Below are 20,663 nucleotides of genomic sequence, written 5' to 3' on the forward strand. Positions count from 1 at the left end.
CTCTGATTAATGGCATCACCCAGTCACCAAAATTCTCTCCTTCACCCATATCAAACCTGACATTAACTCTGATAGATTCTGCCATTTTAATATATACCTTTCAGTTCTTATCTATTCTTTCTTCCCTAATGCTCCCAACTAAATTCAGGTCCTCAAGTCTCAGCAGGACTATTGAAATAATCTCTTATGTATACCCCTGCCTCTTGGCTTAGTCTGGTACAATCCATCTTCCACACTGTGGCCAGAGAAAATTCTCCAAAGTATGTATCTGATCATATCGCTTTCTCTCTCTCTCTCCTTCAAAATTCCTCAGGACCTAAAGTGATGGTTTCTAGGCTTTGGGGTTTCATTAATCAGTACCTCCGCCTTTGAAAAACTGTACTGATATCTCTACTAGAACATACTTCTCATTTTGGATGGCAGCTGCTATCTTCCCACTGGACTGGGACTTCCTTGAGAGCAGAAACTATGACTTCATTCACTTATGCACTCATTCACACACATTCAACAATATTTACTGAGGGTCTATAATGCACCAAGAACCACACTAGGTCCTGGGATAATGTAAGTAAAAATAAACACAGTTCCTGTCCTCAATTGTGCTTATAATCTAGTTAGGGAGACATGTATCAAATAAGCAACAAATTAATATAAAACTTCTACCATTGGGCTTCCCTGGTGGCACAGAGGTTGAGAATCTGCCTGCCAATGCAGGGGACACGGGTTCGAGCCCTGGTTCGGGAAGATCCCACATGCCGCGGAGCAACTAAGCCCGTGAGCCACAACTACTGAAGCCCACGAGCCACAACTACTGAAGCCCGTGCGCCTAGAGCCCGGGCTCTGCAACAAGAGAAGCCATTGCAATGAGAAGTCCACGCACCGCAACAAAGAGTAGCCCCCCCTCGCCGCAACTAAAACAAAGCCCGTGCGCAGCAACGAGGACCCAGTGCAGCCAAAATTTAAATAAATAAATTTAAATTTAAAAAAATAAAGTTAAAAAAAAAAAAGCAATGAAGTTTTCAATTAGGAGATGACATAACTAGAGCTGAATTTTGAAAAGACTCTTCTGGCCCTAAAACAATACTGCTCACACCCAGAATCTCAAAAATCTCTCAGGAAAATCACTTTTTCAGGCTTTTCTCGCCCATGTTTTCTACTACAAGTACTTCTCCAAAACATACTCCTGGGGGGAAAAAAAATCCCACCACCATCAAATTCCAAAGGACAACCATGCATAGTTATCCAAGTACTTCTCTTCATTGTACTCTACCCTTCCCCATATTTTTGATCTCCCCTAAAAAGGAAGTCAGCTCTAATTCAATTTATATTACCCAACCAGAAAACTTAAACCTATATTGATGTAAAAAAAAATGATACAAATGAACTTAGTTGCAAAACAGAAAGAAACTCACAGACACAGAAAACAAAATTATAGTTACCAAAAGGGAAAGGGGGGTGGGGGGAGGGATAAATTAGGAGCTTGGGGTTAACATATACACACTACTATGTAGAAAATAGATAACCAACAAGGACCTACTGTATAGCACAGGGAGCTAAACTCAATGTTTTATAATAACCTATAACGGAAAAGAATCTGAAAAGGAATATATACGTGTGTGTATGTGTGTGTGCGTGTCTGTGTGTGTGACTGTACCACTGTGCTGTACACCTGAAACCAACTAACAAGCTAATCAACTATAGTTGATACTGTAAATCAACTATACTTCAATTAATAAAAAGTATATTCAAGATTGGTTCAAGATGGCAGAGTAGAAGGACGAGCCCTCACTCCCCCTTGCAAGAACACCAGAATCACAACTAACTGCTGAACAATCATCAACAGGAAGACACTGGAACTCACCAAAAAAGAAACCCCACATCCAAAGACAAAGGAGAAGCCACAATGAGATGGTAGGAGGGGCACAATCACAATAAAATCAAATCCCGTAACTGCTGGTGGGTGACTCACAAACTGGAGAACACTTATACCACAAAAGTCCACCCAATGGAGTGAAGGTTCTGAGCCCCATGTCAGGCTTCCGAACCTGGGGGTCTGGAAACTGGAGGAGGAATTCCTAGAGAATTAGACTTTGAAGGCTAGCAGGATTTGACTGTAGGACTTCGACAGGACTGGGGGAAACAGAGACTCCACTCTTGGAGGGCACACACAAAGTAGTGTGCACATCAGGACACAGGGGAAGGAGCAGTGACCCCATAGGAGACTGAACCAGACCTACCTGCTAGTGTTGGAGGGTCTCCTGCACAGGTGGGGGGTGGCTCTGTCTCAGCATGAGGACAAGGACACTGGTAGCAGAAGTTCTGGGAAGTATTCCTTGGTGTGAGCCCTCCCAGAGTCCGCCATTAGCCCCACCAAAGAACCCGGGTAGCCTCCAGTGTTGGGTCACCTCAGGCCAAACAACCAACAGGGAGGGAACCCAGCCCCACCCATCAGCAGAGGAGCGGACTAAAGTTTCACTGAGCTCTGCCCACCAAAGCAACAGCCAGCTCTACCCACCACCAGTCCCTCCCATTAAGAAACTTGCACAAGCCTCATAGATAGCCTCATCCACCAGAGGGCAGACAGCAGAAGCAAGAAGAACTACAATCCTGCAGCCTGTGGAACAAAAACCACATTCACAGAAAGATAGACAAGATGAAAAGGCAGAGGGATATGTACCAGACGAAGGACCAAGATAAAACCCCAGAAAAACAACTAAATGAAGTAGAGGTAGGAAACCTTCCAGAAAAAGAATTCAGAATAATGATAGTGAAGATGATACAGGACCTCGGAAAAAGAATGGAGGCAAAGATCGAGAAGATGCAAGAAATGTCTACCAAAGGCCTAGAAGAATTAAAGAACAAAAAAACAAAGATGAACAATACAATAACTGAAATGAAAACTATACTAGAAGGAATCAATAGCAGAATAACTGAGGCAGAAGAACGGATAAGTGACCTGGAAGACAGAATGGTGGAATTCACTGCTGTGGAACAGAATAAAGAAAAAAGAATGAAAAGAAATGAAGACAGCCTAAGAGACCTCTGGGACAACATTAAACACAACAACATTCGCATTATAGGGGTCCCAGAAGGAGAAGAGAGAGAGAAAGGGCCAGAGAAAATATTTGAAGAGATTATAGTCAAAAACTTCCCTAACATGGGAAAGGAAATAGCCACCCAAGTCCAGGAAGTGCAGAGAGTCCCATACAGGATAAACCCAAGGTGAAACACGCCGAGACACATAGTAACCAAGTTGGCAAAAATTAAAGACAAAGAAAAATTATTGAAAGCAGCAAGGGAAAAATGACAAATAACATACAAGGGAACTCCCATAAGGTTAACAGCTGATTTCTCAGCAGAAACTCTACAAGCCAGAAGGGAGTGGCATGATATACTTAAAGTGATGAAAGGGAAAAACCTACAACCAAGATTACTCTACCTGGCAAGGATCTCATTCAGATTCGATGGAGAAATCAAGAGCTTTACAGACAAGCAAAAGCTAAAAGAATTCAGTACCACCAAACCAGCTCTACAACAAATGCTAAAGGAACTTCTCTAAGTGGGAAACACAAGAGAAGAAAAGGATCTACAAAAACAAACACAAAACAATTAAGAAAAGGGTAACAGGAACATACATATCCATAATTACCTTAAAGGTGAATGGATTAAATGCTCCAACCAAAAGACACAGACTTGCTGAATGGATACAAAAACAAGACCCATATTTATGCTGTCTACAAGAGACCTACTTCAGACCTAGGGACACATACAGACTGAAAGTGAGGGGATGGAAAAAGATATTCCATGCAAATGGAAATCAAAAGAAAGCTGCAGTAGCAATGCTCATATCAGATAAAATAGAGTTTAAAATAAAGAATGTTATAAGAGACAAGGAAGGACACTACGTAATGATCAAGGGATCAATCCAAGAATAAGATATAACAATTATAAACATATATGCACCCAACATAGGAGCACCTCAATACATAAGGCAACTGCTAACAGCTATAAAAGAGGAAATTGACAGTAACACAATAATAGTGGGGGACTTTAACACCTCACTTACACCAATGGACAGATCATCCAAACAGAAAATTAATAAGGAAACACAAGCTTTAAATGACACAATAAACCAGATAGATTTCATTGATATTTATAGGACATTCCATCCCAAAACAGCAGATTACACTTTCTTCTGATGTGTGCACAGAACATTCTCCAGGATAGATCACATCTTGGGTCACAAATCAAGCCTCAGTAAATTTAAGAAAACTGAAATGATATCAAGTATCTTTTCTGACCACAACGCTATGAGATTAGAAATAAATTACAGGGAAAAAACGTAAAACACACAAGCACATGGAGGCTAAACAATACCTTGCTAAATAACCAAGAGATCACTGAAGAAATCAAAGAGGAAATCAGAAAATACCTAGAGACAAATGACAATGAAAACACGAAGATCCAAAACCTATGGGATGCAGCAAAAGCAGTTCTAAGAGGGAAGTTTATAACTATAAAAGGCTACCTCAAGAAACAAGAAAAATCTCAAATAAACAATCTAACTTTACACCTAAAAGAACTAGAGAAAGAAAAACAAACAAAACCCAAAGTTAGCAGAAGGAAAGAAATCATAAAGATCAGAGCAGAAATAAATGAAATAGAAACAAAACAATAGCAAAGATCAATAAAACTAAAAGCGGTACTTTGAGAAGATAAACAAAATTGATAAACCATTAGCCAGACTCATCAAGAAAAAGAGGGAGAGGACTCAAATCAATAAAATTAGAAATGAAAAAGGAGACGTTACAAAAGACACCGCAGAAATACAAAGCATCCTAAGAGACTACTACAAGCAACTCTATGCCAATAAAATGGACAACCTGGAAGAAATGGACAAATTTTTAGAAAGGTATAGCCTTCCAAGACTGAACCAGGAAGAAATAGAAAATATGAACAGACCAATCACAAGTAATGAAATTGAAACTGTGATTAAAAATCTTCCAATAGGGCTTCCCTGATGGCACAGCGGTCAAGAATCCACCTGCCAATGCAGGGGACACGGGTTCGAGCCCTGGTCTGGGAAGATCCCACATGCCACGGAGCAACTAAGCCCATGCTCCACAGCTACTGAACCTGCACTCTAGAGCCCGCGAGCCACAACTACTGAACCCGTGCGCCACAACTACTGAAGCCTGCGTGCCTAGAGCCTGTGCTCCGCAAGAAAAGAAGCCACCACAATGAGAAGGCTGCATGCACCGCAACGAAGAGTAGCCCCCACTCCCTGCAACTAGAGAAAGCCCACGCACAGCAACAAAGACCCGATGCAGCCAATAAGTAAGTAAAATTAATTAATTAAAACAAAAATTTTTTAAACAAACAGCAAAACAAAATCTTCCAACAAACAAAAGTCCAGGACCAGATGGCTTCACAGGTGAAGTCTATCAAACATTTAGAGAAGAGCTAACAAGCATCCTTCTCAAACTTTTCCAAAAAATTGCAGAAGAAGGAACACTCCCAAATTCATACTATGAGACCACCATCACCCTGATACCAAAACCAGACAAAGATACTACAAAAAAAGAAAATTACAGACCAATATCACTGATGAACATAGATGTAAAAATCCTCAACAAAATACTAGCAAACAGAATCCAACAACACATTCAAAGGATCACACACCATGATCAAGTGGGATTTACCCCAGGGATGCAAGGATTCTTCAGTACACGCAGATCAATCAATGTGATACACCATATTAACAAACTGAAGAATAAAAACCATATGATCATCTCAATAGATGCAGGGCTTCCCTGGTGGCGCAGTGGTTGGGAATCTGCCTGCCAATGCAGGGGACACGGGTTCGAGCCCTAGTCTGGGAAGATCCCACATGCCACGGAGCAACTAGGCCCGTGAGCCACAATTACTGAGCCTGCGTGTCTGGAGCCTGTGCTCCGCAACAGGAGAGGCCGCGACAGTGAGAGGCCGCGATAGTGAGAGGCCCGTGCACCGCGATGAAGAATGGCCCCCACTTGCCACAACTGGAGGAAGCCCTCGCACAGAAACAAAGACCCAACACAGCCATAAATAAATAAATAAAAATTAAAAAAATAGATGCAGAAAAAGTTTTTGACAAAATTCAACACCCATTTATGATAAAAACTCTCCAGAAAGTGGGCATAGAGGGAACCTACTTCAACATAATAAAGGCCATATACAATAAACCCACAGCAAACATCATTCTCAATGGTGAAAAACTGAAAGCATTTCCTCTAAGATCAGGAAAAAGATAAGGATGTCCATTCTCACCACTATTACTCAACATAGTTTTGGAAGTCCTAGCCATAGCAATCAGAGAAGAAAAAGAAATAAAAGGAATCCAAATTGGAAAAGAAAAGTAAAACTGTCACTGTTTGCAGATGAGATGATACTATACATAGAGAATTCTACAGATGCCACAAGAATACTACTAGAGCTAATCAATGAATTTGGTAAAGTTGCAGGATACAAAATTAATGCACAGAAATCTCTTACATTCCCATACACTAATGATGAAAAATCTGAAAGAGAAATTAAGAAAACACTCCCATTTACCATTGCAACAAAAAGAATAAAATACCTAGGAATAAACCTACCTAGGGAGACAAAAGACCTGTATGCAGAAAACTATAAGACACTGATACCAACAGATGGAGAGATATACCATGTTCTTGGATTGGAAGAGTCAATATTGTGAAAATGACTATACTACCCAAAGCAATCTACACATTCAATGCAAGCCCTATCAAATTACCAATGGCATTTTTTACAGAACTAGAACAAAAAATCGTAAAATTTGTATGGAGACACAAAAGACCCCAAAGAGCCAAAGCAGTCTTGGGGGAAAAAAAGGGAGCTGCAGGAATCAGACTCCCTGACTTCAGACTATACTACAAAGCTACAGTAATCAAGACAATATAGTACTGGCAGAAAAACAGAAATATGGATCAATGGAACAAGATAGAAAGCCCAGAGATAAACCCACGCACCTATGGTCAACTAATCTATGACAAAGGAGGCAAGGATATACAATGGAGAAAAGACAGTCTCTTCAATAAGTGGTGCTGGGAAAACTGGACAGCTACATGTAAAAGAATGAAATTAGAACACTCCGTAACACCACACACAAAAATAAACTCAAAATGGATTAGAGACCTAAATGTAAGGCCAGACACTATAAAACTCTTAGAGGAAAACATAGGCAGAACACTCTATGACATAAATCACAGCAAGATCCTTTTTGACCCACCTCCTAGAGAAATTAAAATAAAAACAAAAATAAACAAATGGGACCTAATGAAACTTCAAAGCTTTTGCACAGCAAAGGAAACCATAAAGAAGACAAAAAGACAACCCTCAGAATGGGAGAAAATATTTGCAAACAAATCAACGGACAAAGGATCAATCTCCAAAATATATAAACAGCTCATGAAGCTCAATATTGAAAAAACAAACAACCCAATCCAAAAATGGGCAGAAGACCTAAATAGACATTGCTCCAAAGAAGACATTCAGATGGCCAAGAAGCACATGAAAAGCTGCTCAACATCACTAATTATTAGAGAAATGCAAATCAAAACTACAATGAGGTATCACCTCACACCAGTTAGAATGGGCATCATCAGAAAATCTACAAACAACAAATGCTGCAGAGGGTGTGGAGAAAAGGGCACCCTCTTGCACTGTTGGTGGGAATGTAAATTGATACAGCCACTATGGAGAACAGTATGGAGGTTCCTTATTAAACTAAAAATAGAATTACCATGTGACCCAGCAATCCCACTACTGGGTTTATACTCAGAGAAAACCATAATTCAAAAAGACACATGCACCTCAATGTTCATTGCAGCACTATTTACAATAGCCAGGTCATGGAAGCAACCTAAATGCCCATCGACAAGCGAATGGATAAAGAAGATGTGGTGTATATATAGAATGGAATATTACTCAGCCATAAAAAGGAACAAAATTGAGTCACTTGTAGAGACGTGGATGGATCTAGAGGCTGTCATACAGAGTGAAGTAAGTCAGAAAGAGAAAAACAAATATCATACATTAACACATATATGTGGAACCTAGAAAAATGGTACAGATGAACCAGTTTGCAGGGCAGAAATTGAGACACAGATGTAGAGAACAAACATATGGACACCAAGGGGGAAAGCGGCGGCGGGTGGGGGTGGTGGTGTGATGAATTGGGAGATTGGGATTGACATGTATACACTGATGTGTATTAAATGGATGACTAATAAGAACCTGCCGTATAAAAAAATAAATAAAATTCAAAAATTCAAAAAAAAGTATATTCAATCATTTAAGATTAACTTAATTGAAATAAATACCCACTTTATATTTTTTTAGCTTACAGACACCATTCTGAGGCTTTTTTACAATCAAAATTGAACAAAAGTGAATTGAAGTCTTCATTTCTGAATATAAAACACTACGCACTTTTATTAGGTACCTAATAAAAAATTTTAAGTTTATTTTTGAAAAGTCAATACATGAACATGTTAGAAGAGTTCAAAAATATCAAATTCAATGTATGTCCCCCAGCGGGAACCAATTTTACCTGTTGTGTGTATATGTGTATTCTTGTAAAGAAAATCTATACAAATATGTTCCTATAAAAGGGTTTCATCTTCAAGCAATTCATGGAAAAGACTCTGACAAGTACAGGTTTCTGGTAACTGACTATACTGCTGAACTGAATGAATAAGAATTTTCAGAACTCTAATGGAAAACTGATGAACTCATAAAAGTGCTAACAAAAGATCAAGGTGAAAAACAAATTAATTACATGGGACTGAGTGAACTGATGAGGATGATTATAATTTTTGTGACTTTCTGTTTGAATAAAAAAAAAATCCCACAAGGACTCAGAGGCAAAAAATATACAAATCAATTTTCACTGCAAAGTAAAGGAGCTGTTACAGTGGAGGATTACTGGACTGAATGTCAATATTATGACACAGTATGAGTGTGTTTCGTGTTTGGTAATTGTAAGCATTGTTGCTTTTGTTGTGGTCATCCATTTACAATGCTTGGTGTCAGTCTATTTATCTCTTGTAAAAATAAAATGTGTGTGTGTGTGTGTGTGAGAAAATAAATAAACAAATTAAAAGAAAATCTATAATCATATAAGCACTTACATGTACATATTCCTTTGTTCATTTTACCCAAACAGTAGTATCTTCCTTTTTTTTCCTACTTAATACCTTGGTGGTCCTTCCACATAAAAGCTGCCTTTTTTTTTTTTTTTTTTTTTTACAGGTATCCTTTTTAATATTTATTTATTTTTTAAATAAATTTATTTATCTATTTTTGGCTGCGTTGGCTCTTCATTGCTGCTCATGGGCTTCCTCTAGTTGCAGGGAGCAGGAGCCACTCCTCGTTGCGGTGCACAGGCTTCCCATTGTGGTGGCTTCCCTTGTTGCGGAGCATGGGCTCTAGGCACGCGGGCCTCAGCAGTTGTGGCACACAGGCTCAGCAGCTGTGGCGCACGGGCCTAGCTGCTCCGCGGCATGTGGGATCCTCCCGGACCAGGGCTTGAACCCGTGTCCCCTGCACTGGCAGGCGGATTCTTAACCACTGCACCACCAGGGAAGTCCCTGCCTTCTTTTTATACCAGTCTATTTTAACTTGATAACTTAAGTTTGGATGCATTATAGAACTCTGTATTTTTATTCCCTCTCCGCCAATGTTTTATGTTTTTGATGTCACAATTTACATCTTTTTATCTTGTGTATCTCTTAGCAAAGTATTGTAGTTATAGCTTTTTTTTTTTACTACTTATGTCTTTTTATCTCATACAAGCTTTGTAAGTGATTAACCTACCACGTTTACAACTTTAAATTATTCTGATTTTTACTGCATATTTACCTTTCCTAGTAAGATTTATACTTTCATATGTTCTCCTGCAACTAATTAGCACCCTCTTGTTTCAGCTTAAATAAGTCCTTTTAACACTTCTTGTAAGGCCAGTCTAGTGGTGATGAACTCTGTTAGCTTTTGCTTGTCTGGAAAACTCTTTCTCTCTCCTTCAACTCTGAAGCATAGCTTTTTTTGGTAGAGTATTCTTGGTTGGTAGCTTTTCTTCTTTCAGCACTTTGATGCCTTCTTCATTTTAAGAGCTGACTAGTGTTTTATTGCATAGACGTATCAAATCATCCAATCCTCAATTCATGGACAGTCATACTTCCAAGCTTTTGCAATTATAAACTACTACTAAGAATGCCCATATGATATATGATGTCGAACATCTTCTCATATGTCTATTTACCACCTGTATATCTTCTTTGTGAAGTATCTGTTCAGATCCTTTGCCTATTTTTAAATTGGGTTCTTTGTTTTCTTATTGAGTTTTACGAGTTCTTTGCATATTTGGGATACAAGTCCTTTACTAGATATGTGTTTTGCAAAGACTTTCTCCTTGTATTTTCACTATTAACAGTGCCTTTCACAGAGCAGAGGTCTTTAATTTTAATGAAGTCCAACTTAATTTTTTCTTTCATGGATCATCTTTTGGTGTTGTATCTAAAAACTCATTGCCTATGACAATAAAATGGACAACCTGGAAGAAATGGACAAATTCTTAGAAAGGTACAGTCTTCAAAGACTGAACCAGAAAGAAATAGAAAATATGAACAGACCAATCACAAGTACTGAAACTGAAACTCTGATTAAAAATCTTCCAACAAACAAAAGTCCAGGACCAGACTGCTTCACAGGCAAATTTTATCAAACATTTAGAGAAGAATTAACACCTCTCCTTCTCAAACCACTGCAAAAAATTGCAGACAAAAGAACACTCCCAAGCTCATTCTACGAGTCCATCATCTCCCTGATACCAAAACCAGACAAAGATATCACAAAAAAAGAAAATTACAGGCCAGTATCACTGATGAACACAGACGCAAAAATCCTCAACAAAATACTAGCAAACAGAATCCAACAACACATTAAAAGGATTATACACCATGATCAAGTGGGATTTATCCCAGGGACGCAAGGATTCTTCAATACATGCAAGTCAATCAATGTGATACACTATATTAACAAACTGAAGAATAAAAACCATATGATCATCTCAATAGATGCAGAAAACGCTTCTGACAAAATTCAACACCTACTTATGATAAAAACTCTCCAGAAAGTGGGCATAGAGCGAACCTACCTCAACATAATAAAGGCCATATATGACAAGCCCACAGTAAACATCATTCTCAGTGGTGAAACGCTAAAGGAATTCCTCTAAGATCAGGAACAAGACAAGGATGTCCACTCTCACCACTTAATTCAACATAATTTTGGAAGTCCTAGCCATGGCAGAGAAGAATAATAAATAAAAGGAATCCAAATTGAAAAGAAGTAAAACTGTCACTGTTTGCAGATGACATGATACTATACATAGAAAATCCTAAAGATGCTCCCAGAAAACTACTAGAGCTAATCAATGAATTTGGTAGAGTTGCAGGATACAAAATTAATACACAGAAATCTCTTGCATTCCTATACACTAACAACAAAAGATCAAAAAGAGAAATTAAGGAAACAATCTCATTTACCATCACGTCAAAAAGAATAAAATACCTAGGAATAAACCTACCTAAGGAGGCAAAAGACCTGTACTCAAAAAACTGTAAGATACTGATGAAAGAAACCAAAGATGACACAAACAGATGGAGATATACCATGTTCTTGGATTAGAAGAATCGATACTGTGAAAATGACTCTATTACCCAAAGCAATCTACAGATTCAGTGCAATCCCTAGCAAATTACCAACAGCATTTTTCAAAGAATGAGAACAAAAAATGTTACAATTTGTATGGAAACACAAAAGACCCCAAATAGCCAAAGCAATTTTGAGAAAGAAAAAAGGAGTTTGAGGAATCAGGCTCCCTGACTTCAGACTACCTACAAAGCTACAGCCATCAAAAAAGCATGGTAGGGACTTCCCTGGCAGTCCAGTGGTTAAGACTTTGCCTTCCAATGAAGGGGGTACAGGTTTGATCCCTGGTCAGGGAGCTAAGATCCCACATGCCTTGGGGCCAAAAAACCAAAACATAAAACAGAAGCAACACTGTAACACATTCAATAAAGACTTTAAAAATGGTACACACTGGGCTTCCCTGGTGGCGCAGTGGTTGAGAGTCTGCCTGCCAATGCAGGGGACACGGGTTCGAGCCCTGGTCTGGGAAGATCCCACATGCCGCGGAGCAGCTGGGCCCGTGAGCCACAACTGCTGAGCCTGAGCATCTGGAGCCTCTGCTCCGCAACAAGAGAGGCCGCGATAGTGACAGGCCCACGCACCGCGATGAAGAGTGGCCCCCACTCGCCGCAGCTGGAGAAAGCCCTCACACAGAAACGAAGACCCAACACAGCCAAAAATAAACATAATAAATAAATAATAAATAAAAATTTTTTAAAAAATGGTACACATTAAAAAAAAATAAAAATTTTTTTATAATTTAAAAAAAAAGAAGAGGGGCTTCCCTGGTGGTGCAGTGGTTGGGAGTCTGCCTGCCAATGCGGGGGACGCGGGTTTGGGCCCTGGTCTGGGGGGATCCCACGTGCCGCGGAGCTGCTGGGCCCGTGGGCCGCAGCTGCTGAGCCTGCGCGTCTGGAGCCTGTGCTCCTCGGCGGGAGGGGCCGCGATGGTGAGAGGCCCGAGCACCGCGATGAAGAGTGGCCCCCACTCGCCGCCGCAGCTGGAGGAAGCCCTCGCACAGAAGCGAAGACCCAACACAGCCAAAAATAAAAAATAAAAATAAAAAAAAAGAAGAAAAAAAAATGGTCCACATTAAAAAAAAAACCTTGGGAATAAAAAAAGCAGCATGGTATTGGCACAAAAACAGAAATATAGATCAATGGAACAGGATAGAAAGTCCAGAGATAAACCCATGCACCCAGGGTTACCTAATCTATGATAAAGGAGGCAAGAATATACAGTGGAGAAAAGACAGCCTCTTCAATAAGTGGTGCTGGGAAAACTGGACAGCTATATGTAAAAGAATGAAACTAGAACACTCCCTAACACCATACACAAAAATAAACTCAAAGTGGATTAAAGACCTAAATGTAAGGCTTGACACTGTAAAACTCTTAGAAGAAAACATAGGCAGAACACAAATCGCAGCAAGATCTTTTTTGATCCACCTCCTAGAGTAATACAAATAGAAACAAAAATAAACAAATGGGATCAAGTAAACTGAAAAGCTTTTGTACAGCAACGGAAACCATAAACAATACAAAAAGACAACCTCAGTATGGGAGAAAATATTTGCAAACAAAGCAACCAACAAGGGATTAATCTCCAAAATATGCAAACAGCTCATACAGCTCAATATCAGAAAAACAAACAACCCAATCAAAAAATGGGTGGAAGATCTAAATAGACATTTCTCCAAAGAAGACATACAGATGGCCAAAAAAGCACATGAAAAGATGCTCAACATCACTAATTATTAGAGAAATGTAAATCTAAACTACAATGAGGTATCACCTATCACCAGTGATGGCCATCATCAAAAAATCTACAAACAATAAATGCTGGAGAGGGTGTGGAGAAAAGGGAACCCTCCTACACTGTTGGTGGGAAGATAGACTTATACAGCCACTATGGAGAACAGTATGGAGGTTCCTTAAAAAACTAAAAATAGAGCTACTGGGGACTTCCCTGGTGGTCCAGTGGTTAAGAATCTGCCTTCCAATGCAAGGGACACGGGTTCAATCCCTGGTCGGGGAACTAAGATCCCACACGCGTGGGGCAACTAAGCCCGCGCACTGCAACTAGTGAGCCTGTGTGCTCTAGAGCCTATGTGCCACAATTAGAGAGCCCACGTGCTGCAACTACTGAGCCTGCACACTCTGGAGCCCGCCATAACTAGAGTGAAGCCTGCACACTGCAACAAAGAGCCCGCGCCGCAACGAAGAATTCCGCATGCTGCAACAAAGATCCTGCGTGCCACAAACAAGAACTGCCGCTGCCAAATAAATAAATAAATATTTTTTAAAAAGAAAAAGAGAGCTACTATATGACCAGCAATCCCACTCCTAGGCATATACCTGGAGAAAACCATAATTTGAAAAGATACATGCACCCCAATGTTCATTGCAGCACTATTTACAGTAGCCAGGACATGGAAGCAAGCTAATGTCCATCAACAGAAGAATGGATAAAGAAGATGTGGTACATATATAACAATGGAATATTACTCAGCAATATAAAAGAACAAAATAATGCCATTTGCTGCAACATGGATGGACCTAGAGATTGTCAAACTGTGTGAATTTAAGTCAGACACAGAAAGACAAATATCATATGATATCGCTTATATGTGGAATCTAAGAAAAGGGTACAAGTGACCTTACTTACATAACAGAAGTAGAGTCACAGATGTGGAAAACAAACTTAGGGTTGCCAGGGGACAAGTGGGGTGGGGGAGGGATGAGTTGGGATTGACATATGCCCACTACTATATATAGAATAGATAACTAGAGGGGACCTGCTATACAGCACAAGGAACTCTGCTCAATTCTGTAACGGCCTATATGGGAAAAGAATCTAAAAAAAGAGTGGATATATGTATGACTGATTCACTTTGCTATACACCTGAAGCTAACATAGCACCGTGAATCAACTATACTCCAATAAAAATTTTAAAAATAAAAAACCTCACTGCCAAACACAAGGTCACCTCCATTTTCTCCTATGTTATCTTCCAGAGGTTTTAAAGTTCTGCAATTTTACATTTAGGGATATGATCTACTTAAAAGAGTTAATTTTTGTGAAAGTTGTGAGATCTGTGTCTCGATTCTTTTTTTTCCATACACACGTCCAGTTGTTCCAGCACTATTTGTTGAAAAGACTATCTTTTCTCAATTGAATTACCTTTGCTCCTTTGTCAAAGATCAGTTGACCATGTTTGTGTGGATCTATTCCCAGGCTCCCTATTCTGTTCCACTGATGTATGTGTCTATTCTTTTGCCAGCAAACGCTGTCTTTGGTACTGTAGCTTTGAGGTCGGGTAAAGTCAGTTCAGCTTCTCTGGTATTGTGTTGGCTATTTTGGGTCTTTTACCTTTCCATGTAAACTTTAGAATCGATTTGCACATATCTACAAAATAACTTTCTAAATTTTTTTATTGGGATTACATTTGAATCTACAGATCAAGTTGGGAAGAACTGACATCTAATGATATTAAACCTTCGAATCCATGAACCCAGAATATCCTTCCACTTATATCTACTTTGAGTTCCTTAATCAGAGTTTTCTTGTTTTCTGTATACAGATCCTGTACATATTTTAGATTCATACCTAAGTATTACTTTTTGTAAATGGTATTATGTTTTTAACTGCAAATTTCAATTATACGTTGCTGGTATACAGGAAAGCAATTGACTCTTGTATATTATAATCCTGCTATAGCCACTTACTAGTTCCAGTTTTTTTAGTACTCTTGAGATTTTCTACATGAACAATTGTGTTATCCGTGAACAAAGTCAGTTTTATTTCTTTCTTCCCAATCTGCTTAGCTTTGACTTCCTTTTCTTACAGGACTTATAATACAACGTTGAAAAGAGCAGTGACGGGGACATCCATGCCTTAGCAGGAAAGCTTCTAGTTTCTCACCATTAAGTATGATGCTAGCTGTCAAGTTTTTATAAACGTTCTTCATCAAGTTGAAGAAGTTCTCCTCTATTCCTAGTTTGTTAGAGCTTTTATCATGAATGAGCGTTGGAGGTAGACACTTCTTAAATGTTGGTTTAAGTCAATCTATCCTGGAACTTTTAAGCAGCCTAAGATGTGAGGCAAGGTAGGTAAGAAGCTAGACAACCGTTCATGATAGCTGCCTACCAAATCAACAGCTCAACACTGTGGCCTGACGGGGGGCAGGCAGAGCCAAGGTGTATTAGTACCTTGAGCATGGGAGCCCCGAAACAATGACAAAAGCCCGGAGATATAATCAAGAACTCAATGAAAAGTAGTATTAATTGCTTTCCAAGTATGACTTCCTGCACGTATACACTACTATGTAGAAAACAGATAACTAATGAGAACCTACTGTAGAGCACAGGGAACTCTCCTCAATGCTCTGTGGTGACCTAAATGGGAAGGAAATCCAAAAAAGAGGGGATATATGTATACTTATAGCTGATTCACTTTGCTGTACAGCAGAAACTAACACAACATTGTAAAGCAACTATACTCCAATAAAAATTAATTTAAAAAGGAATCCTGATATAACAATGCAAAAAAAAAAAAAAAAGTATGTCTTCCTGTACGTTGTATCTTTGGCAAATAGCTAAAATTTAAAACTTAGCAACTTTATTCACACACATTAGGCGCTCCTGGCTCAGAGCCAGAGACCCACCGACTCCCAGTCTGCAAAATTTCTTGCAGGGACAGGATAAAGAGTTAATTAATAGATATGTGCGGTGTTACCATATTAAACACTGATAACTTTTTAACTCAGTTCCTTTTACACTATCTGCTTCTCTTTAACCTTCTCTTTCAAATCACAGAGTGATTTGAAAACACACTACAGATAGGGACTCCAAACCTAGTTTAGAAATTCAGCTCCTCTGGTTGCTAATCAAATAACCTTTGGCAAGCAATTAAAAAAGTAAACCCACGGCCTGCGTGGTCGTAGGATTCAAACAAGATAATGTAGGAAAAAAGAACTGAAGTGCGGCACAAACGGAGGCGGGGGGGAGGGGAGGCGGCGGGGGAAACATTTCTTATGCACCCTTTCCCAGGTAGGTCCTTCCCAGAGCCGCCCGTTGGGCGGAGGCTGTCCGTCGGGGACTTGGGAGTCGGGAGCCTACGAGACTGCGCAGACCGACGCTAGAGGAAAATGGAGGATGTGGCGTGCGACTGCGACAGAAGAAGGTTCTTCTCTTTTTTAAAGCGCCGCCAGACTCCCGGCCCAAGAACCAGCCGGGATTTCAGAGCACACGCCCAGGCCCCACGGCGCAGCCGCCCGCCCGCTCGCTCGCTCGCCCGCCCGCGTCTCTCGCCACCCGACCCGAAACTAGCCTCTTCTCGCCTCTCCTCCCCGCCCTTCTCCCAGCCAATCCTAGACCCGGCATGCACCGCGCCGACCTTTCCCTTCCAGCCTACCCCCACCTTTGGGCGCCTCCAAATGACAAGCGGCGCGGAGCATTGTGGTCCCGTGCGCGAGAGCGAGGCCCGGGGCAGGAAAAAGAAAGCAAAAGACTAGGGCGAGCCGGTAGGGCGGCCCCCGCGCACGCGCACGGACGGCGGCGGTGGTGAAAAAGGGCGGTGCGTGGTCTACGGCGAGCGGAGTGGGGCGGGGTCGCGCGGCCTTGGCTGGGAGTCCGCGAGCTGGGAGGGGCGGGGGGTGGGTGAGGGAGCGGGCGGAGGAGGAAGTGTCATGGCGTCGGGCCGTGGAGCTTCTTCTCGCTGGTTCTTTACTCGGGAACAGCTGGAGAACACGCCGAGCCGCCGCTGCGGAGTGGAGGCGGATAAGGAGCTCTCGTACCGCCAGCAGGCGGCCAACCTCATCCAGGACATGGGACAGCGTCTCAATGTGTATCCTTTCCTATTTTTGGCCCTCCGCCGCTCACGCCCTGTCCTCCTCACTGCTCGCCCGGTCGCCGGGCCTGGTGCCCCGCGAACATGGCGCCGCCACCTCGGTCTTATCTGGGCCTCGGCCGCGCCGTAAGGGAAGACAGGCTCGGGTTCTGGAGGCTCCGAGCGGCCGGCGGCGGAGGAGGGGAGGAGGAAGGGAGTCCGGTGAATGCGGGCCGGGAGGCTGCGTTGTGTAATCTATTTGGGGCCGCGCGTGGTGACGGCGGGGGATGGGAGTGCCGCCCGGGCGAGAGGGAAATCTTAGGGATTATCGCAGAAAAGAGGCGGCTGCTTCTACTTCTAGTCCGAGAAGGGGTTGAGAGCTAGGAGGGAGATGCTGAAAGGCGTAAGTGTTCTCTGCAGCCTTTCCCCGCTCTCCTCGCCGGTTTGATGGCGGTTCTCTTGTACCTTGGGAGCGCACGGGACGTCTTTATGTTCTTGGCATGGTTTTGCATGGGTGCGCGCGCGCGTTTCAACTGTTTGATTTTGGGTTTAGTCGTAGCCATTAATAAATCCTTCCTGGGCTCGCTTAATAGCGGTATTGGAGTGGAGTGCTCGGCGTTTGTTATTATTCCTGCTATTTATTCGGTGTGGAGCCTTTTCGATCCGCCAGCCCCCACGCCACCATCCTGTGGGTATTTAGTTCCTTATTATTACAGTTTGGGGATTGGTTTTGAGTGAACGGGGGCCTTGGAAAAGAACGGTAGATCGGGAATTTTCCTTCAGAATTGTTTTGGAAAAGAGATCTTGTTTTTCTCCGATATTTCCTAAACGTTACGTTCCAGCTCTCAGCTTACAATAAACACTGCGATTGTTTATATGCACAGGTTTTACATGCACCATTCTTTCACCAAATTCAATAGAAATGTAAGTACTGTTTTATTATCTGTTTTTGAAACAACCAAATTTTAAGATATAATCGATATGCAGAAAAAAGTTGGTCGTGGATTTTACTATTGTATTTAATGTTCTAAGTTAACAGTGAAGGTGAATCGCGTGATAAACATTTTGCTTCAAATGCGGGGTTTCTGGTTGGTTGGTTTGTTTTTTAATTTGTGTTGACAAGCTGCCAGGCGCTGTGTCAGGCTCTGCCAGGTCTTTTCAGCTAAGAGATAAATCAGAAGCATTTCTTTTCTCAAAGCGTATTTATTACATTGGTATTCATTTAAATTTTATACTCAACATTTGAACAATTTATATGTACAATGTAATTGTAGAAAATCCAGTCATTCTGTTGTACATCTTAATTGTATTGGACTCATATTGCTTCAAATACTGCGAATTGAGCTTAGTTTAATTGTAACATTGTTTTCAAATGACCCTGTGAAAGAGTTAAGTGTTTAGCAGAAATATTTCATTTGCTAACACAATTTAAGTTGTAAAACGTTCTTGTTTATCACATTTTAGCATTAGTTGTCTACTTAAATTTTTGGTGGTTTGAATGGTGTCTTGCTTCAGAAATACTACGTCAGAGGTGTGTCTGTGTATGTACAATTAGTTTGAAGTAAATGTTGCCTTCCAATACTAAAGTACTGATTTGGAACATATTCTGTAAATTTTGACAAACTGAGTAGTGGCGTTTAGTTGAAATTTTCATTTTAAGTTATGAAAACGGCACTTCAGTGTCTGTTCTTTTCAGAGAAACACGAATACTGTGTTGTACCTGTTAACAAGGAAAATTGCATATTGTTTAGAAATATTTAGCTCTACCTTACTTCTCACCATATTTTTTGCTCACAGCTATTTATAGAATGCTATTCTGAAAGGAGTGTGGAAAAGTTGACCCTGGAAGACTTTATGCAATTTGTGGATTGTCATTAGGACCTTTTAAGAAAACAGTCTTTGAAAAGGTCCTTTTTTTTAGTTGGAAGGAAGAACTTTGTAGTTTAGATTGATTCCTATTTTAATCTCTTCTGATCATAAATCTGATTTGGTTTATCAGATTGGCACATAGGTTTCTATTAAACAGTATACATTTTGGTCTCTTGCAGTCTCCATTGCTTCTACTCTTCATCTTTTAAATCTGCTTGATTCTTGCTCTGTTTATATTTTCCCAGTTATTTCTTGTACACAGAACTTAGGTCAGTGATAGTGTTATGGAAGAGAGAGGAAGCCTTTTTGGTACAACATTTAGATTGAGAGAAATACATTTTTATTTAAATTGTCTCCTAAGGCAGTAGTGAACTGATGAATAGTAATGTAAGTATGGCTTCCCTTAAGTAGCCCTGGAATATGCTGGTAGGAATCACAAATCAAAATAGTTCTAGAAGTTCTTGATGTGGCTACAGATGTCCCATTTGCTTACTTTTCTACTTCAGTAATGATTTCACCACAAGACTACACTTCTCTTTTTGAACCCTCCGTCTTTCATAATTTGTCTCTATGGCCTGGTTGGTGCGCTTTAAAGCAAAACCTTACTTAACAGCCAAAAGTCACAGCTGTAACTTTAAGTTGACTGGTGAAGCCCAGGTCACTTGCATTTTAACTCTTATTATTTTACTTAAATGCCATCGTTTAATAAGAAAGCCAGAGTATTCATTTTTATTACCCTACTTTCTGTCTTCTGTGTATAAAGGCAAACGTCAGTGTTTTACATTGAGTAATTATTAGGAGAATAATTGAAATCTGATGCTAATTTCTGTTTTGAGAAGTAAATTGCACCCTTCATATCTAACCATTGTCTTTTTTACCTTTGCTGTTTTATCAAAAGTGGTTTTAATATTTATTTGTGTTGGTACACTTGCATCAATTGCACAGCCTCACTCTTTTATCTTTTTTTTTTTTCCTATTCTTTTAGGGTGAAGGGGGTGGTCTCAAATTGAATGTGAGTCACTTTCAAATTCATACTCCCCGACATCACTGGGAAAATTTTTCTTACAAGGTTATAATGGAATGTCATGGTAGACTTTAAAAAAGCATGAGTCTCCACCACTAAGTAAATTGAACACCATTTGGTAAATTAAACCATAGCAAGCTTCAATTTAAAGATGCTAGTAACAACATATATTTAGTTTTATAATAAATAT

At 40.4% G+C, this 20,663-nt stretch overlaps 2 protein-coding genes across 6 annotated transcripts in view; both read left to right on the forward strand.

Moving 5' to 3' along the window:
- Positions 1-15,800, forward strand: part of ACMSD (aminocarboxymuconate semialdehyde decarboxylase) — an 81,387-nt gene extending 65,587 nt beyond the window's left edge. Inside the window, exon 10 of the mRNA XM_057550790.1 lies at positions 15,601-15,800. Within this exon, the coding sequence (XP_057406773.1) occupies positions 15,601-15,609 (9 nt within the window). The 3' untranslated portion in view covers positions 15,610-15,800. The remainder of the gene's footprint in view (positions 1-15,600) is intronic.
- A 1,624-nt stretch (positions 15,801-17,424) lies between these two features.
- The window catches only part of CCNT2 (cyclin T2), a 48,464-nt gene continuing 45,225 nt past the window's right edge, over positions 17,425-20,663 (forward strand). For 2 of the 5 annotated variants that reach the window (XM_057550929.1, XM_057550930.1), the window contains exons 1-3: positions 17,425-17,598; positions 18,423-18,504; positions 20,435-20,461. In XM_057550929.1, the coding sequence (XP_057406912.1) occupies positions 17,441-17,598; positions 18,423-18,504; positions 20,435-20,461 (267 nt within the window). In that variant the 5' untranslated portion in view covers positions 17,425-17,440. Of the gene's footprint in view, positions 17,599-18,422; positions 18,505-20,434; positions 20,462-20,663 lie in introns of those variants that run through there. The other 3 variants (XM_007192035.2, XM_007192040.3, XM_057550931.1) reach the window with 2 other exon arrangements.

This window comes from Balaenoptera acutorostrata, chromosome 8 (assembly GCF_949987535.1).
Source record: "Balaenoptera acutorostrata chromosome 8, mBalAcu1.1, whole genome shotgun sequence".
Lineage (NCBI taxonomy): Eukaryota > Metazoa > Chordata > Mammalia > Artiodactyla > Balaenopteridae > Balaenoptera > Balaenoptera acutorostrata.